General features: G+C 45.9%; 1 protein-coding gene across 1 annotated transcript in view; it reads right to left on the bottom strand.

Moving 5' to 3' along the window:
- Nucleotides 1-423: 423 nt before the first annotated feature.
- The window catches only part of LOC100468180 (olfactory receptor 10A7), a 44,902-nt gene continuing 24,852 nt past the window's right edge, over nucleotides 424-20,473 (bottom strand). The window contains exons 2-3 of the mRNA XM_034639537.1: nucleotides 5,520-5,688; nucleotides 424-1,588 (exon numbers count right to left, since the gene is read on the bottom strand). Coding sequence (XP_034495428.1) covers nucleotides 575-1,564 — 990 coding nt within the window. The 5' untranslated portion in view covers nucleotides 1,565-1,588; nucleotides 5,520-5,688 and the 3' untranslated portion in view covers nucleotides 424-574. The remainder of the gene's footprint in view (nucleotides 1,589-5,519; nucleotides 5,689-20,473) is intronic.

The raw sequence follows: 20,473 nt of genomic DNA, 5'->3' as shown, positions 1-20,473 counted from the left end.
ATTGGCTAATGCCATCTTACTGGGTGTGACATGGTCAAAGCTTTGAAAATCAGTTGAACAACTGGGCCTTCTCATTCAGCTATTGTAATGAGAAAAGTCATGCCGGAGCTCTGGTCCCAGGGGAAGGAGGGGAAACGTGAGCACCAGACTAGCTAAACCAAGTCTAGGATAGTCAACACTCATTTGCATGAGCAAGCGTAGCCAAGATCAGAAGAACCAACCAGATGACCTCAACCTAGATTAGCTAACCCTCAGCTGATTGAAGATCCGTGGCAATAAACGACATGTTTTAATACACTACATTCTAGGATGGTTTTCCACACAGCATTCTTGCGGCGCCTGCTAACTAATGCACTCTCGTTGACTCAAATTAGGTTCATTTGTCCGTCACTACTGAATAACTGTAATCAGGGACTGAATTATCTGTCATGAGCCTTTTCTTGGACAGAAAGAACCAGCACCACCATGACTGCAAGAGGAAAAACATACAGTTTCCCAGAAAAAAGTCAGAGTACTGCACCACATATTTGCACATAGATCCTTGTCAAACATCCACCAACAATTCCCGAAGAGGTCATTCATGGGGTCCAGATTCCTGGCGGTGGCAACACACACGCCCCAGGGCAGCCTTCGCCTCCTTGTTTCGAAGGCTGTAGATGAGGGGGTTGAGCATGGGGGTCACCAGGGTGTAGGACAGGGACACCACCTGCTTGCTCTCTGGGGAGTAGCTGGCCTTGGGTCGCAAGTGGATGACCCCCGTGGTGCCATAAAACAGAGCCACCACGATGAGGTGCGAGGCGCATGTGGACAGGGCCTTGTGGCGCCCCGTGGCCGATGGCATCCGAAGCATGGTGGCCAGAATCTTGCTGTAGGACGTGGCTATCAGACAGAAGGGAACGATCATGACCAGCACTGTGGCCGCCAACACACTGGCCTCGAAGACTCTTGTGTCCGCACACACCAGGCTTAGGAGAGGGGCGATGTCACAGAAGAAGTGGCGGATGCCACGTGGCCCACAGAAGGGGAAGCTGAACAGCCAGACGGTGAAGACCAGCGACACGGGGACTCCGGCCAGCCAGCACGTGGCGGCCAGCAGGTGGCAAAGCCGGGGGCTCATGATGGCCCCATAGTGCAGGGGCCTGCAGATGGCCACGTACCGGTCCCAGGCCATGGCGGTCAGGAGGAAGCACTCGGACGTGACGCACGACAGCACGAGCAGGAGCTGCAGGGCGCAGCCCGCGGGGGACACGCCCCGCCCGGGCCGCAGCAGGGTCACCAGCAGCCGCGGTGCGATGTCCAGCGAGAAGGAGATCTCCAGCAGGGCCAAGTGGCGCAGGAAGAAGTACATGGGCACGCGCAGCGCCGGGTCCAGGGCGGTCAGCAGCACGATGAGCGCGTTGCCCAGCAGCGTGAGCAGGAACATGGCCAGGAAGAGCGCGGCAAGCAGCGGCCGCAGCGTGGGCACATGTGCGAAGCCCAGCAGGACCAGGTCACGCGGGGCACAGCTCTGGTTGGCACACGGTGGGGCGTCGGGGGCGCCCGGGGGAGCCCAGGCCGCTGGCATGGACCTGGGTGGGCAAAGGAGCCTCTGGGAGGGGAAGAGGTAAGGAAAGGTGTGAAGAGCAGAGCTGTGCCTGCCCGGGCTTTGTCTCCCCAACATGGGCTGAGCAGAGTAGGGCAGGTGTCTTATCAAAAGGCAAATCAGCTCATGCGGGGTCCTCCTTGAATGCCCCCCATGAGCATGGAAGGAGATCCCAGGGCCGTACGAGGCCCACGAGGTCCTGACTGGCCCGGCCCATCCACCTTCTGACCTCTTCTCCATGGAGCTGCTTCCACAATGCCTGGTCCTGCCTCAGGGCCTTTGCACTTGCCAGCCCTGCCCCTTGAGATGCTGTTCCCTGACTGTTTGTATCACTGGTTTCCTTTTCTAAGGTCTGTGAGGATTGGTTCTTGGCTACATCCCCATCCCCATCTTCTGATCTTCTCGCTCACTAAGTCCAGCTTCAAAGACCTCCCTCTCACCCCAGGGCCTTTGCACTTGCACAGTAGGGTATCCCCAGCTGTGGGTATGGTTGCATCCTTCTCATCCTCCAGGTGTCCACTCAAATATCACCTTTTCAGGATGTAACCAGCCACCCCCTCCTCTATACACAGTTTGAAATTAAATTGAGTACTTTTTCTTCAATAATCTATTTCCTTCTACAGACTGTGAGCACAAGGGGACTAGACACCTTTCCATCTAATGCGCAGCTCAACTTATGCTCTGCTAGGTGTGCTATGACTTCTCTCTCACAAGGATTCTTTGTGAAGAATAAATGACACAATACACGAGGTTCTGGGCACTGCGACGGTCACATACCAAGTCCACAGGCATCAGTGTTTGTTAAATGAATCCAGATGAGCCCACATCCTGCAGTTGTTTCTTTTTTTTTTTTTTTTAAAGATTTTATTTATTTATTTGACAGAGATAGAGACAGCCAGCGAGAGAGGGAACACAAGCAGGGGGAGTGGGAGAGGAAGAAGCAGGCTCACAGCAGAGGAGCCTGATGTGGGGCTCGAACCCATAACGCCGGGATCACGCCCTGAGCCGAAGGCAGACGCTTAACCGCTGTGCCACCCAGGCGCCCCTGCAGTTGTTTCTATACTCCTGTTACATACAACAGGAAGCTTAAATGTGCTGTCAGGGCATTCAAGCTCCCTTGAGGCATGGCCTCCACATTTACTCACTTATTTAGCCAGAGAGAATAAGTCCCTGCACCAGGCACTGGAGCAGGCCGCGGGGGAACGGCACGTGGGGATGCCTTCCTCAGAAGCGGGGCAAGGCTATTCTATAATGGCATCTCACCACCCGGCGTCCTGTCGAGCTTGCATTAGACGCTCCATCAACATGTATCGCATGTGCGGACGCCTGTCTCACCTGCAATTTTCTCCCTAGTACCTAACACGAAGCCTGGCTTTACTGAATGGCTGAACATCTATCTCATACATAGCTACGTTCCCCAGGACCTAGGTCAGCGTCTGGCACACACAGAAGTATAAAAATATCTGCTGAATAGCTAAGGAGAGGATCTGCTCTCAGTTCTCACCATGCCCCTCCCCTTAAACACGTTCTTCTAATTTCCCCAGGAGCTCACTCTCTGCCCGTGCATTCCAGCCTCACGCTGGCAGCCCAAAACTCATGCCAAGCTCGGCCCGTGTGGCAGCTGACTAAACGGCGCAGTAAGGGGGGCTGGAGCTGGGGAGTAAGTGCTGAAGCTCTGCGTGTGCCACTTATTAACCCTGCAATTCCAGCAAGACGCCTGTTTTCCTCTGAGCTTCATATTCTCATCTGGAGGTGGATTTCATAGTCAAAACCCTATGACACCACAGTCTCAGAACCGCAGATGAGGAGAACAAAACTCGGAGAATCTAGGTGTCCCGAAGTAAGTGAAATCACTCTCTCAAAGTCATCTGCTCCCCCATACAGTGCCCCACACGGCAGCGTTATTCACAGGGGCCAAGACACGGAAGCAACCTAAGTGTCCACTGATTTATAAGCGGACGAAGAAAATGGGACAGATATATATATATATAATAACACATACAAAATAAATTATATATAAAATAATGTATAAATATATATAATGTGATATATAGAACATATATCTCACATAATATATGTATCACATATACAATGCAATATTATTTAGCCATAAAAAAAACAAAGGAGGGGCGCCTGGGTAGCGCAGTCGTTAAGCATCTGCCTTCAGCTCAGGGCGTGATCCCGGCGTTCTGGGATCGAGCCCCACATCAGGCTCCTCCTCTGGGAGCCTGCTTCTTTCTCTCCCACTCCCCCTGCTTGTGTTCTCTTTCTCGCTGGCTGTCTCTCTGTCAAATGAATAAATAAAATCTTTAAAAAAAAAAACAACAAAGGAAAATCTGCCATTTGGGGCACCACAGATGAAGCTAGAGTGCATTATGCATAAGTTAGAGGAATATAAATACTGTATGATGTCACTCATATGTGGAATCTTATTTTTTAAGTATTTATTTATTTATTTATTTATTTATTTGACAGGGAGAGAGAGAGAGAGAGCACAAGCAGGGGGAGCAGGAGAGGGAGAGACAAGCTCTCTGCTGAGCAGGGAGCCCCATGTGGGGCTCAATCCCAGGACCCCGGGATCATGACCTGAGCTGGAGGCAGATGCTTCACCGACTGACCTACCCAAGTGGCCCATATATGGAATCTTTAAAAAAAAAAAAGTGGAGGTCATAGAAACAGAGTGGAATGGTGGGTGTCAGAGGCGGGAAGCACGCAGAAATGAGACGTTGGGGGCACCTGGGTGGCGCAGTCAGCTCTGTGCCTGTTTTCGCTCAGGTCATGATCCCAGGGTCTTGGGACGGAGGCCGGTTTTGAGTTCCCTGCTCAGCGGGGAGTCTGCTTCTCCCTCTCCCTCTGCCCCTCCCCCTGCTCATGCCCTCTCTCTCAAATCAAGTAGTTAATTAATTAAAAGAAATGAGATGTCAGGCAGGGGTACAAACTTCCTCTTAGATATGAGTAATTTCTGAGGATCTAATATGCGTGTGGTGGTTATAGTTAATAACACTGTATTGTATATTTGGAATTTGCGGAGAGAGTGAACGTTAAGTGTCCTTACAATGCACACCCACAAGTGTAATTGTGGGTGATGATGGATGTTTTAACTTAATTGTGGTAATCATTTCACAATATATACTTATATCAAGTTATCACCTTGTACACTTTAAATATATACAATTTTATTTATCAATTATATCTTAATAAAGCTGGAAAAAATAAATAAAACAAAATAGGGAAAAAAAGAAAACTAAGCCCAGGGAATATAACTGTCTTGCTCAAAATCAAGAGGAAACCAGCCCTCTTACATTGAATAACTTCCCCAAAGTTGCACAGCTGGTACGCAGTGGACCAGATATTCACACTCAAGCCCTTCCATCTACCCAGTCCACACTCCAGCCCTGACACAAGCATGAGAGCTCTGTGAGAGCCCCTAGTTGGGTTGTCATGGAGACCATTGGGTTTGCGGTTCTGGGGTTCAGATGAGAGCTTCAGCGTGGGGATAAACATTTGGGCATCGTCAGGACAGAGAGAATTTCCAAAGTCATGGATCGAACGAGCTTACCTGGAGAGACGCTGAGTTAACTTCTGCTAATTCCCATCTCCTCCTCTGTAGTAAGAGGAGGGCATAAGAATTGCTTACCTTACCTGGGTACTCACGACAACTGTGTGAAATGCTGTTGTTATATCTTGCTTGTTTCCCAAAGCCAGAGATGTTAAGTAAGTTTGCCCGAGTAAATGGAAAAGCATGGCTCTGAACCCATAGTGTCCAGCTTTGGAATAAGCTCTATCCTATGCAGCCTCTACACACAGTAGATACTAGTTTATAACGTAACACATTAGTACCCTCCCATATGCTTGTCCTACTTCCCCCAAGCCCCACAGAACACCTCCTCTTGCCTCCCTCAGTCCTGGAGGATGAAATTATCCATGGAGTACTCACATTTGCGCTCACCCAGTGAGAATGACGGCCTCCACTCCCTTGGAACCATGAGATCACGAGCAGAGTTCAGACAGAGCAGGGTTCAAATCCAGGCTCCACCTTTTTCTGACCATGTGACGGTGGGCAAGGAGACTTTGCCTCTCTGAACTTCCATTCCCTAGTGAAGAAACTGGGAGAAAAAAATTTTTTTGAAAAAAGGCCCATCTTCGGGGTCATGAGAATCCAGTGAGGTTGCATGTCAGAGACAATGCCCATTGTAAAACCCAGCTTGGAAAAACACACCACCAGGTAGTGGCAGAGAAGACACATGTGGGTTTTAGCGAAATGAGATGTTTGTTTCCCTGTAAAAAATTTAATATTTTTCAAGGAAAATGTATTCATATACTATTAATAGATTCCCTGGGTTCATTTCCTGTAAAACGGGGTGATGGTAGTTTAAACCTAGATTCATCAATACAACACGGTCTGGCATCTAGTAAGAGCTCAGTAGTAGTCATCATTGTTACTACTACAAATGAATAATCCCAGATGCCCCTTCCTAGCTGTGTGGCCTTGGACAGTTTTGTTCCCTCACTGAGCCTCTGCTTCCACACAAACAAATTTGGGCTAAGAAGACCTAACCCACCATGTTGTAAGGGCAAAATTTAGTTTCTGGGGATATCTGGGCACTTGCCAGACATGAGTCCTGACATTTCTCTTGACACTGGGAAATCAGTGAGAGTCCTGGGACCTGGTCTGTGGCCTTTCATGCACAAAGGTGTTGAGGGTGATGACTCAGGAAACATTTGATTGGCTGCGAACTACACTTCCTACAGTATGGATGGGGTCGCTAATTACAGAATCTTTAGTTTCTTCAAGTGACTTCACCCACTTCCCTTCTGTGATTCTAGAAGCATGACCATGACAACATCCCCACCAAGCAGCTGTTAAGCCCTTGGTTACATATCTCTTGCGACAGGGAGCTTATCATCTCTCATGCCAGCCCCCCCACACTTAGATTTTAGCAATGATTGCAAAGATCTTCCCACCAGCATTCACGTACGTGGTTGGTAGCTGTGTAAACGGGAACAAATTCTTGGGAGGGCATAGTGGCAATATCTGCCTACATTAACACTCAGGAAATCTCTTGGCCCTGCAATTCTACTTCTAGGAATTTATCCAAATAGATGTGCATATGCACACAAAGGTCTGTGGTGGGGTTAGTTAGAGCTGGGCATTATTTCTAAGAATAGAAGATTGAAAAGAACGTAATGCCCATTGATAGGAATAGGGAAATGCATTATGTTGTATTCTTACAGTCCAAAACTCCATAGCTCCTCCTGCAAGAATGGTGTTACTATGTAGAAGTTAAAAATTGAGCTACCCTATGATCCAGCAATTGCACTACTGGGTATTTACCCCAAAGATACAGATGTAGTGAAGAAAATCATGGAAGGAACCGAGATGCCCTTCAACAGATGACTGGATTAAGAAGCTGTGGTCCATATATACAATGGAATATTACTCAGCAATCAGAAAGAACGAGTTCTCAACATTTGCTGCAACATGGATGGCACTGGAGGAGATAATGCTAAGTGAACAACATTTGCTGCAACATGGATGGCACTGGAGGAGATAATGCTAAGTGAAATAAGTCAAGCAGAGAAAGACACTTATCATATGGTTTGTCTCATCTATGGAACATAAGAACTAGGAAGATTGGTAGGGGAAGAAAGGGATAAAGAAAGGGGGGGTAATCAGAAGGGGGAATGAACCATGAGAGACTATGTACTCTGGGAAACAAACTGGGGGCTTCAGAGGGGAGGGGGGTGGGGGATTGGGATAGGCCAGTGATGGGTATTAAGGAGGGCACGTATTGCATGGTGCACTGAGTGTTATACTCAAGTAATGAATCATGGAACTTGACATCAAAAACTTGGGATGTACTGTATGGTGACTAACATAACATAATAAAAAATTATTATAAAAAAATAAACAAAATGTAGAAACAAGGTGCACGACACTGGAGAATATGCTATAATTTCTATAAATAGCAGAAGAGGTTACATATATGTATTATATATACATCTATACATACATATATGTATATGCAATGGATGTTTCTGGAAAGATATAAATGATTATGCCAACAGTGGCTGCCTCTGAAGAGTCACTGGGGGTCAGAGACACAAGAGATATTTGTCATCATACATCCTTGGAACATTCTTAATTTTGTCCATGGACATGTATTTTGCTTGTGAAAATTTTGCTTCTACAGAAATTTAGACACTGAAGAAGGAATGAAAGCCCTTCACAAACACACACTTGCTATAAAAACATTTGATCCATTTATACGAGGTATCCAGGGGAAGCAAATTCATGGAGGCCAAAAGCAGAGTGGTGGGTGCCAGGGGCTCAGTGGAAAGGAGATATGGGGAGTTGTTCAGTGGGGACAGAGTTTTGATTTGCAAGATGAAAACGTTCTGGAAATTGGTTGCTCAACAATGTGAATATACTTAACACTACAGAACTGTACACTTAAAATGGTTAAGATGGTAAATTTTCTGTTGTATTTTACCACAATTTAATAAAATAAAAAAATTAAATATATTTGAAATAATATAAGTATGTACAAAACAAACAGAATTCCCCAGAAACTTCACATCCCACTTCAAAGTGATGACCAGGATTTATAGTTTGGCCTTATATCTTTCAGATTTTTATGGACATGAAATGGTTTATATGATTTGACTCCTACTATAATTTCACTTCACACTTTTATTTGTTTGTTTATTTTTTGGTGCAAAAAGGTGGCTTTATTGAAGCACAGGGACAGGACACATGGGCAGAAAGAGCAGCACAGGGGTCATGAGGAGTGGTCCATTATATACCTTCAAGTTGGGAGGGAGTTTACACTTTAGAATCAGAAAACATTAGGCTTATGAAAATTTACCTGTAATTCCACATAGATCATACTCATGGATGTTCGATGCATTACATACATAGGTGTAGATTTCATTTTGAAAACAAAGTTTGTTTTCAATCACATTTTACATTTTAGCATTTTTCATCCATGGAGTATTTTTCCATATTAATAAAAATATTCATGATTATGATTTTAATTAGCGTGCAATACCTTGTCATGTGGTGTTGGCAAATAATATTTAAAGAAGTCTAAGTTACATAAGTGACATGAGGAAGCTTTCTTTGCCAACCAAATGAAGTGAGTAAAAGTACTTACCTCAAAGGTTTGTGGTGGGAACGAATGGAGCTCACGCATTAAAATTCTTAATACAGGTCCTGGCATATGGTGAGCATTTGATGTGTGCTGTCTTACTATCATCATTACTGTGTGATCAATCAAGTTGTATTTGATTTTTTAGAACTCTAGAGAATGCCACAATGGACATCTTTGTGAGTAAGTGTTGGGCATGTTTTATCTGTTTAAATGAGTTATGGTGAAAAAGGATTGAGAGAATGAGGAAGGGTGGAGGGATGAAGGAGGAAACAGGGCAGGAGGGACAGAGGGAAGGAGGGGAAGGAGAGAGGGAGGGAGAGAGGAATTATTTTACAGTTATGGGATGTAAAGTTTTCTAGAAGATCAGCCAATGCTCTTCATTTTTGGACCAGAAAAGGTGAAGCTCAGAGAGGGTCAGTCTGCCTACATGACCCAGTGGTCCCCTTGCCCCACCCCCTTGCTCCTACTGTCACCCTGTTCTGTAGGGTTATCTTCAGATGATGGATGAAGCAGGAATCAGAAGCCCAAAGAACTTCACCAACTCAGAAAGCAAAGCAGGGGCATCCACACCTCCTGCCCCCCGTCAGATCCTCAGAGAACCATCCTTTCTCTCCCCGAATAACCAAAAGATGCTCTACTCCCAAAGAAGGCTCTCAGCAACCAGTGCATCCACAGCTCAGAAACTTGGCTGAAGGCAGGCTCAACAAATATAAACTTCTGGCCAGGGACCTTGAGGCTGTTATTCTCCCTGAAGACCTCAGAACCAGGGCTCATTATCTACCCTCTGTGTCCACCCACGAGCAGTGGGGACATGGCGCTTCCATTCTGTCCACCCCCTCTCTCCATGACACAGCTGAAAAGGAATATACCTCTTCACGGCAAGGATGCTTGATGCTGACAAGGGTGTGAACAAACAGTTCCTCTTGTACTGCTCTGGCAGGTGCACAAGCTGATGCAGCCATGCTGGTGGGCAAGTGGATAGACAGGTTAATATGAAAGCCTGCCTTCCCTGATGCAAATCAACCCAGAGTGAGATATCATCTCACACCTGTTATGATGCTTATCATCAAAAAGAAGGGGGAGAAAGAAGAGATAACAAATGCTGGAGAAGATGTGGAGATGATGATGATGATGAGGATGAGGATGGTGATGGCAATAATGGAGATGATGGTGGTGATGATGATGGTGGTGGTGGTGGTGATGAGGATGGTGATGATGGTGGTGATGATGATGTGATAATGGAGATGATGGTGGTGATGATGATGGTGGTGGTGGTGAGGATGATAGTGATGATGATGAGGATGATGATGGTGGTGGTGATGGGGATGATGATGAGGATGGTGAGGATGGAAATGATGATGGTGGTGATGATGGTGGTGGTGATGGTGGTGATGATGATGGTGATGATGGTGAGGATGATGGTGATGATGATGATGGTGATGGTGGTGATGGTGAGGATGATAGTGATGATGATGAGGATGATGATGGTGGTGGTGATGGGGATGATGATGAGGAGGAGGAGGATGGTGAGGATGGAAATGATGATGGTGGTGATGATGGTGAGGATGATGGTGGTGATGATGGTGGTGGTGGTGGTGGTGATGGTGGTGATGATGATGGTGATGATGGTGAGGATGATGGTGGTGATGATGATGATGGTGGTGATGAGGATGGTGATGATGGTGAGGATGATGGTGGTGATGATGATGGTGGTGGTGGTGGTGATGAGGATGGTGATGATGGTGAGGATGGAAATGATGATGGTGGCGGTGATCATCATCATGATTTTGTTATTATTTTTCCAGGATCCTGAGGAAGGAGGGCATTTGCAGGAGATAAGGTCAGGAGCCATGGCAAAGTGTCTGTATTTGGGGGCATTTTATTTCTGTTACAATGGGAAATGAATGCAGAATTTTAACTCAGCAAGGGACATGATCTGACTTAGGTTCATTCTGAGTTCCTTTCATGAAGTTTAGGATGAGAATTAAGTAAGTGACATATGTGAAACCTGTCACTGGGGTTGGCACACAGTGGATGCTCTGCGAGCCAGAGTTGACATGTCATGGGCTAGCTCCTCTTCTAGGCTGGAGTTCCTTGGGGACAGGGTCTGTGTCTGATTTATCTCAGTGTCCTCAGTGTCCAGCACAGAGCCTGGTGCAGCACAGCTATGTGGCTGTTAGAAGGCTTCAGTTGCAAGCAAGAGCAACTGACTCTGTCAGGAGCAAAGGAAACCCAGGCCTCCATGTCTCTATCCGCAGGAGTTGAGGACCCCCTAAAATCTGCATACTCCTTGCAAGAAATCCCCCTTCTCTCCCTTTCCACTCTAATGCTCTCAACCTTGCTATTCTTTCTGCCTTGAAATTATCAGGATTTAACTCCTTGGGTCCTTTTCACTCAATGTATGAAAAGTCAAGTCTCCTGGGCCATTCCTTATTCTTTGGACTCAAATCCCTTTACATATCTATGGGCAGAGAGCAAAACACCCAGGCATTCCCTATTCCCTTTCCAGGTTTCATAGCCTGCTATCACTGAAGCTGCTAGATTCAGCCATGCCTGAAGCCAACCCTGCTCTCCATTGCACTTATCACTATCAAACATGCCATGTACTTCATACATTTTGTACATTATATGACTCTCCCACCAGAATGTAAGTTCCATGACTATAGTGCTTTGGTCTGTTTTGTTCACTATAGTATCCCCAGTGCTCAGAACAGTGCTTAGCACATAGCAGTCACTCAACAAAGATTTGTTGACAGAATCAATAAATGGCTAACTTAAGCAAAAATACTGAAACTATGGGAATTGTATGAGGCAGCTGGTAAAATCTATGGAAAAGTCAAATCATGTTATCTCAGAAAGCACATAACTGAGACAATTCCAAGAATACTAAAGGATTCTCTTCTGGAATCTTTGTGATGAGTTGACTCTGAACATTTTCCACCCTTGAGGCACAAGAAGGAATAGATGGGCCACACCTTGGCCAAAGGAGGACAGGGTGCCATAGTTGGACATCTCACCAAACATAAGTACAGTACTTCCCTGTCTCTGTAAGAATGCAGTCATCTGCAAGATATCAAATGTCTTTTAAAAGTGGCTTAAATCAGAGAATGAGAAGAAAAGCCACAGACTAAGAGGAAATACTGCAAAAGGCACATCTGATAAAGGACTGCTATCCACAATATACAAAGAACTCTTAAAACTCAACAATAAGTAACTTCTTTCAAGACATGTCTCCAAAGGCAAGTGACACAAGAGCAAAAGTGAACTTTTGGGACTTCATCAAGATAAAAACGTTCTGCACAGCAAAGGAAACAGTCAACAAAACTAAGAGGCAGCCCACGGAATGGGAGAAGATATTTGCAAATGGCATTACAGATAAAGGGCTGATATCCAAGATCTATAAAGAACTTCTCAAACTCAACACTCAAAAAACAAATAACCTAGTCAAAAAAATAGGCAGAAGACATGAACAGACACTTCTCCAAAGAAGACGTACGAATGGCTAACAGATACATGAAAAAATGCTCAACATTCACTAGCCATTAGGGAAATACAAATCAAAACCACATTGAGATATCACCTTACACCAGTTAGAATGGCAAAAATTAACAAGACAGGGAAAAACAAATGTTGGAAAGGATGTGGAGAAAGGGCAACCCTCTTACACTGTTGGTGGGAATGCAAGCTGGTACAGCCATTCTGGATAACAGAATGGAGTTTCCTCAAGGTGTTAAAAAGAGAGCTACCCTATGACCCAGCAACTGCACTACTAGGGATTTACCCCAAAGATACAGATGTAGTGAAAAGAAGGGGCCACATGCACCCCAATGTTCACAGCAGCAATGTCCACAATAGTGAAACTGTGGAAGGAGCCAAGATGCCTTTCAGCAGATGAATGGATAAACAAGATGTGGTCCATATATACAGTGGAATATTACTCATCGACATGGATGGGACTGGAGGAGATTATGCTAAGTGAAATAAGTCAAGCAGAAAAAGACAATTATCATATGGTTTCACTCATACGTAGAACATCAGGAATAGCATGGAGGACCACAGGGGAAGGGAGGGAAGTCAGAAGGGGGAGAAATCAGAGAGGGAGATGAACCATGAGAGACTATGGACCCTGTGAAACAAACTGAGGGTTTCAGAGGGGAGTGCGGGAGGGGGGGTAACCAAGTGATGGCTATTAAGGAGGGAACATGAGCACTGGGTGTTATATGGAACTAATGAATCATTGAACACTACATCAAAACTAATGATGTACTATACAGTGGCTAACTGAACATAATAATGAAAAAAACTCAACAATAAGAAAAGAAAAACTCAATTTAAAAATGGGCAAAGGCCTTAATGGACACCTCACCACGAAGATGTAAAGATGGCAAATAAGCATATGAAACTATGCTACACATCATATATCTCAAGGAAATGGAGATTAAACAACAACAAGATACCACTACAAACGTATTAGAATGCCCCAAATCCAGAACACTGACACCACCAAATGCTGGCGAGGACGTGGAGCAACAGGAACTCTCATTCACTGCTGGTGGGAACACGATACGGTGTAGCCACTTTGGAGGACAGCTGGCAGTTTCTTATAAAATGAAATATATTCTTATCATATGATCTGGCAACTGCACTTCTTGATATTTACCCAAAGGAGTTGAAAACTTATGTCCACACACACACAAAAAGGAATGGGGGGGTGTTTACAGCAGCTTTAATCCTAACTGCCCCATCTTCGAGGCAACCAAGATGTCCTTCAGTAGGTGAAGGGGTAAATAAACTGTGGTCCATCCAGACTGTGGAATATTTTTCAGTGCTAAAAAGAAATGAGCTATCAAGTCATGAAGAGACACGGACCTTAATGCATATCATTAAGTGAAATAAGCCAATCGGAAACGGCTATGTACTGTGTGATATCAGCTATATAACATTCTGGGAAAGCCAAACACATAGAGAAAAGATCAGTGGCTGTCAGGGCTTGATGAGAAGGAGGGACGGATAGGAGGAACACAGAGGAATTTCAGGGCAGTGAAACGATTCTGTACGATACTGTAATGATAAACACATGTCAGTATTCATTTATCAAAACCCCTGGAATGTACAACACCAAGACTGAACCCTAATGTAAACTGTGGCTTCTGGGCAATAATGTGTCAATGGCACAGGCTCATCACTTGTAGTAAGTGGTGGGGAATGTGCTAAGGGGGGACGCTGTCTGGGGGCAGAGGGTGGATGGGAACTCTCTGTACCTTCTGCTCAGTTTTTCTGTGAACCTAAAACTACTCTAAAATATAAAGCCTAAGAAATTAACTAACAAATTGATTGAATCACTATTTTAAAAGTGGCTTAAGCAATAATAACTGAACTGTGTGCCAGGCACTAAGAGTTTTTCATGTGTTACAAAGGATACCCTAACAACAAGGCCACAAGATAGTTATTACTGCCTCCACTTTACGGGAAAAAAAAAAGAAAGAAAGAAACACTGAAACACACAAAGTATTGGATTCAGGCTAGATAGGAGGGAGCTGAGCCAGGTTTTAAGCCTGGATGTCTGATGCCAGATCCCACATGCTTACCTACTTTGCTATAATAACAGCCAGCACTTAAACTGTACATACACGGGACAGGCACACCTTACAAGATTTATGCATCTCAATTTCATTCTCATAACAATACAATGGGCTGATTATCATAATCATCATTATCATCATCCCCAGGAAAACTGAATCACAGATAGGTAATTGGCCTGAAGCCACGTAGGCAGTAAAAGGAAGAGGTGGGATTTGGATTCACGCTGTCTTGCTCCAGAGAACCTATATGCATGACATTCTACTGCCTCTGGAACCAGTAATAGGTTTGAAACCAGTAATAGGTTTGAAACCTCTTAAAGTTGCCAAATACATAAGAAGTAGGAAGATCGGTAGGAGAAGAAAGGTAAGAAAGAAGGGGGGGTAAACAGAAGGGGGAATGAACCATGAGAGACTATGGACTCTGGGAAACAAACTGAGGGCTTTAGAGGGGGTGGGGGAATGGGATAGGCTGGTGATGGGTATTAAGGAGGGCACATATTGCATGGTGCACTGGGTGTTATACACAAGTAATGAATCATGGAACTTGACATCAAAAACTTGGGATGTACTGTATGGTGACTAACATCACATAATAAAAAATTTTATAAAAAAAATAAAGTTGCCAAATAAAACACAGGACACTCAATTAAATTTATATCGATTTAAATTTATATCAATATAAATTTAATCCATATAAACAAAGTTTCCTTGAAGCATAATTATACCATGATTTTTTAGAATAAGTATGTCCCAAATACAGCCATGGGAATATTTATACTTTTTAGAAAGTTTGTGTATCTCCAATATAACTGGGGGTCCTGCACTTCCGCTTGTTAAATCTGGCAACCCTACCACCTTATATAACAAAATGACCATAGATGAGTAGTTCCAAATTAGAAAATTCAATGTATTAATGATACCAGATTTGCTTCTCCATGAGTCTCTAGATTTTGCCCTCATGATCACAGAATGGCTGCCAGTGCCCCATCCTCACAAGACAATATCCAAAAGAACAAAGGGAGGGAGGGAGAGGGAAAGCGAGGAATGCAGCCCCTCTTTCTGCTCATTCTTTTCCATGTGGAGGAAACTCTTTCCTTGGAGCCACAGGAGACTCCTCATTACATCTCACTGGCCAGATTGGTCATGTGCTCACCCCTAAACCAATCCCCAGCAAAGGAGTAAAGGGTAATTCTAATTGGCTAATGCAATCCTAACCATCTCCCTGGGCTGAGTCCCTGGTTCCCTGAGCAAATTGCTTTTTGGATCAGGGCTCTAGTAGCAAAAGGGGCCTGCCACTGCTTGGGTGATTAGTGCTGCCTGACAAACCACCCCACACCTCGGGGCATAAAACCACCCTGTTACCATCCTCCTGAGTCTTTGGGTCAGGAATTAGGACAGAGCACAGCAGAATGGTTTGCCTTTGCTTTGTGATGTCTTGGGGTTTCTGCTGGGAAACCTTGAAACTGGCAGTGATACCATGGCTGGGAGCTGGAAGGATCTGGAAGGGTCTACATTCGTGTGTGGGTTGTTGGCTTATGGCCAGAACCCCTACACGTGGCCTCTCCGAGTGCTTCCTTGTAACTGGTCTGGGCTTCTTACAGCAGGACCTCCAGGCTCTGAGGAGCGAGGGAGGGAAGGAGGAGGATGTGGAGTTACAAGCAGGAGCTTTTTCTTTTTCAAGATTTATTTATTTACTTACGAGAGAGAGAGAGAGAGAGAGAGAGAGAGAGAGAGCCCACAAGCAGGGAGGAGGGGCAGAGGAAGAGGGAGAAGCAGGTTTCCCGCCGAGCAGGGAGCCCAGGGCAGGGTTCAATCCCAGGACTCTGGACCTGATCGGAAAGCAGATGCTCAACGGACAGCCACCCAGGCGCCCCCAGAAGCAGGTGCTTTATCACCTTGTATGATCTTGGACAATACATAGTGTCACTACCTCTGCAGCCACAAACTCGGGCACAAACACAAAAGAAAGAAACCGCTGCAGAGTGCTAAGTAGACGTGTTGAAGGAGCAGAGGGGGGAGGAGGACAGGAAGGAAGATACGTACTATATCTGCTTGCCTTTCTGCTCCGTTTTCTTAAATCCTCCTTAGAACCATCCAGCACAAGCCCCAATCCTTTATTTTTCATCTTTTTTTTTCTTTTTTTGGAGAGAGAGCGCACGCAGAAAGGGGACCAGGGAGCAGAGGGAGAAGGAGAGAGAGAATCTTAAGTGGACTCCCCGCTTAGAATGGAGCTGAAGTGGGGCTGATTTCACGACCCTGAGATCGTGACGATAGCCAAAACCAAGAGTCCAGTGCTTAACTGACCGAGCCACCCAGGCGCCCCACAAGCCCCAATCCTAAAAGAAGCCCTCCCGATTCTCTCTTGCCAAGCAACGCCGTGGCTGTCCTGGAGTGTGCTCCCCCTTGCAGCAAGCTCCTGGAGGCTTTGCTGGGTGGATTTGACAGTCCCTGTATCTGGGGATGGTACAACCACATGTGGAAGCCGGAAAGCTTGAGATCACTGGTTCTGGTCATCTCTGCAGGTGGGCCCAATGCAATCACAAGTGTCCTTATACAGGAAAGAGGGAAACAGGAGACTCTGAATCAGAGACAAGAAGATGGCAGAAGCAGAGGTCTGAGTGATGCGATTGCTAGCTTTGAAGCTGGAGGAGGGAGCCATGAGTCAAGGAGACGCTGATTTTCTTTGTGATTTTGTTACTTGCAGGCAAAAGCATCCTGATATGCTGCTAATAAATCAGGAAAGAGGGGCGCCTGGGTGGCGCAGTCAGTTAAGCGTCTGCCTTCGGCTCAGGGCGTGATCCAACATTCTGGGATCGAGCCCCACATCAGGCTCCTCTGCTGGGAGCCTGCTTCTTCCTCTCCCACTCCCCCTGCTTGTGTTCCCTCTCTCGCTGGCTGTCTCTGTCAAATAAATAAATAAATAATCTTTAAAAAAAATAAATCAGGAAAGAGGGGTGCCTGGTGGCTCAGTCAGTTAAGCGTCTGCCTTCAGCTCAGGTCATGATCCCGGGGTCCTGGGATCGAGCCCCACATCAGGCTCCCTGCTAAGCGGAGGAGCCTGCTTCTCCCTCTCCCTCTGCCTGCTGCTCCCCTTGCTTGTGCTCTCTCTCTCTGTCAAATAAATAAATAAAATCTTTAAAAACAAATAAATAAACCAGGAAAGAAGAGGGTGGTAGGAGAAAAAAGGTTCCACATCTCCGTACCAAAGGCCTATGTTATCATTCTATTCACAGCCTGCTCTGGGAGTCTTCCTTACTTGCCCAGGGAGGAATGCGCTGACTGAGCCAGAGACACTATGTCATCTGTGCGGGGCTACTGCAGCCCCGACTGTCCTCTCCCACAGTCTGCATGGAAGTCCGACCACGTTCGACAGCTGAAGGTTCCCCCTGCCGGCTCTTTGGAGGGCACACCGCACAGGGGCAGGTGTGCACAGGGCAGGTGAGAGCAGGTCCCCAGGCAGGAGACAGTGCTGGCCTGGACTGTGGTGGAGAGGGGAAAAGGTGGAGGGATTGGGGGTGTACTTTGGTGGTAAAACTGCAGGTTTATTTAAGCAGCAAATGGGACCAAAACGCAGCCCAAATAGACTGAGTCTGAAAAGGAATTTTCTGGATCACGTAACTGAGAAGAATGGAGGAGGTCACAGAATCAAAGAAAGAAAGCGAATAAATGGAACGCTAGGGAGAACTAGGGGTCCCGCTTCCAGATCTTTATCTGTCCTCTGTCTCTATCTTCGTCTCTCTTCACACACCTCCACTTTCTGTCCCCTCCACCTCTCCACCACTCTATCGCCCATATCCATGTGTCCATTACACATAATCTCTCACATTCCAGGTACGAAGAAACATGGCTAACGTCTCCCCAACTCCAACAGAAGCTGCAGGACCCCCAAACCCTCCAGTCCATTCCAGCAAAGACAGAATGAGCTGCGTTTGTGTCCTGCCTGTGCTGAGAACCACCGGCGGTCACCGAGGGGTGGGAGGCTGTGACGGGCCAAGCCTGGGCCTCGAGCCCTCACTGCAGCCAGGTGGGGCAGAATACTGTGATCCAGAGCCCAGAGGGACCCGCAAGAATGGGGCAGTTCCCAAGGGACACAGGCATGTGGCAGACGCACCCCAAGCTGCAGCAGGGACTCCTAAGTCACCTCCACACCGGCCTCTGCAACTCTGCGGGGGACATGCAGCCCCCTGCAAGCCCCTAGACACACACAGGGTCTCTCCGGATGCCGATTTCACTGGAGTATTCCAAAAAACCAGAAATGTAACTTCTATACCAAAACAAGTGTGGCTCCATCATGAAACTCTCCAGCCCTCCACATGGCTGGCTGCTTCTTTTTAGTCGAACCTCACGCCAAGCGTCACTGGATCCTCAGAAAGCCCGATCACCTGTCTCATAGCCCCGTCTCCACAGGCACTCTCTGGCATGCAGCTTTATTTGCCCTCGTCACTCTCCGAATACAGAGAATAAGGAACAAGTGACTAACTGGCTTCACAACACGTCTATGAACGTCTCCATCCATTTCCACTTGTGAGGGCATCTTGAACTTGCGTGCATTTCAAAGTAAGCTACAGTCACTAGCCTGCTGTCCCCAGAATCTCCGCACGCACGTTGCCAACTAGAGCTCAATATTCATTGGAGGATCTTTTCTTTTTTCTTTTGGGGGTAAAATTTACCTAGAGCAAAATGCCCAGATAACTTTTGATAAGTTTTGACAAGTGTATATGCCTGTGTAACCCCAATCCCTTCCAAAACCCAGACTAGGACCATCACCCCCACCCCCCACAAGAAGTGGAGTTTCTGGGCCATAGGACAGGCGGATGGGTAACTTTGTAAGAAACTGCCACACTCAGCAACAGAACACTTAAATATCCGTGACCCGGGGTCTCCCGGCCTTCCCTGGTCCCAGGTAAATGTGAATGGAGACAGGTACGAGAGCCTGTCCTCAACCTTGATGCCCGCCTGGCCTCACCACGGTGCTACCTAAGAAAGTTCCCCCCCACCCCAAACTTGCCTGGTCAGTGGTCAGAGAATTGGAGGAGGATCCGACAGAGTGTGTAAATGTGAGATAAAATGTCTTGTTTGTGCCTGTTTGTGGTTTAGTTTTGTATTTAAAAAAAAAAAAAAGGAGGGGGCGCGTGGGTGGCACAGTGGTTAAGCGTCTGCCTTCAGCTCAGCGTGATCCCGGCGTTGTGGGATCGAGCCCCACGTCAGGCTCCTCCCCTATGAGCCTGCTTCTTCTTCTCCCACTCCCCCTGCTCGTGTTCCCTCTCTCTCTGGCTGTCTCTCTCTCTGTTGAATAAATAAATAAAATCTTTAAAAAAAATAAAAATTTAAATTTAAAAAATTTAAAAAAAGGAAATAACTTGAAAATTATTTGTCATCATAAAAATGAAACAAAAATTAAAATATTTATTGTCAGGCAAAAAAAAAAGAACAAATAAATGGTGGTATATTCATACAACAGAATACTATACAGCAATGAGAGAGAACAAACCAGCCACAAGCAATAATATGGATAAATCTACAAACCTAATTTGAGCAAAAGAAGCCAGAAAGCATTTTGTAAGGTTCAAAACTTTTTAAAGTTTTAAAACGGGCAAAACTGACCCATGATAAGAAGGGGGGACCGTGGTTACCTCTGTGGGATAGCAGTGGGTCTAGCAGTGGGTAAGGGGATTTCTGGGGTGCCAATACTTGTTTCCCAATGAGGTTGCTGGTGGCAAGGGTATGTTCATTTGTGAAAACCCACCAAGCTGCACAATTATGATTCTTTTCTTTATGAAGGTAACACCTGAATAAAAAGTTTATTTAAAGAAATTACTAGGTCCATCCACGTTGCTGCAAATGGCAAGATCTTAATCTTTTTTATGGCTGAGTATAATTATGACATGGATATAACACTATACGCTAATCACACTTCAAGAACTCGGCTATCTGATTTGAGAACTCGTGCTGTCATTAGAGCAAGTGCCTCTCACTTCTTCAACAAACCAAATGTGAGGGAAACTTTAGAGGGAAGTCATCATAAACCAAAACAAATTTAGGAGACAAATATACCAAATGCAATGGGCGGGCATTATTAGCACATTTATTCAAACGACCACACTGACAGTTGGGGAATTTAAATGCTGCCGGCACATTGGCTGCTGCCCGCAATA

The sequence above is a fragment of the Ailuropoda melanoleuca genome, chromosome 12, assembly GCF_002007445.2.
Source record: "Ailuropoda melanoleuca isolate Jingjing chromosome 12, ASM200744v2, whole genome shotgun sequence".
Taxonomy (NCBI): Eukaryota; Metazoa; Chordata; class Mammalia; order Carnivora; family Ursidae; genus Ailuropoda; species Ailuropoda melanoleuca.
The sequence above is the reverse complement of the archived record's forward strand: the minus strand, read 5'-3'. Positions and strand labels throughout refer to the sequence as shown.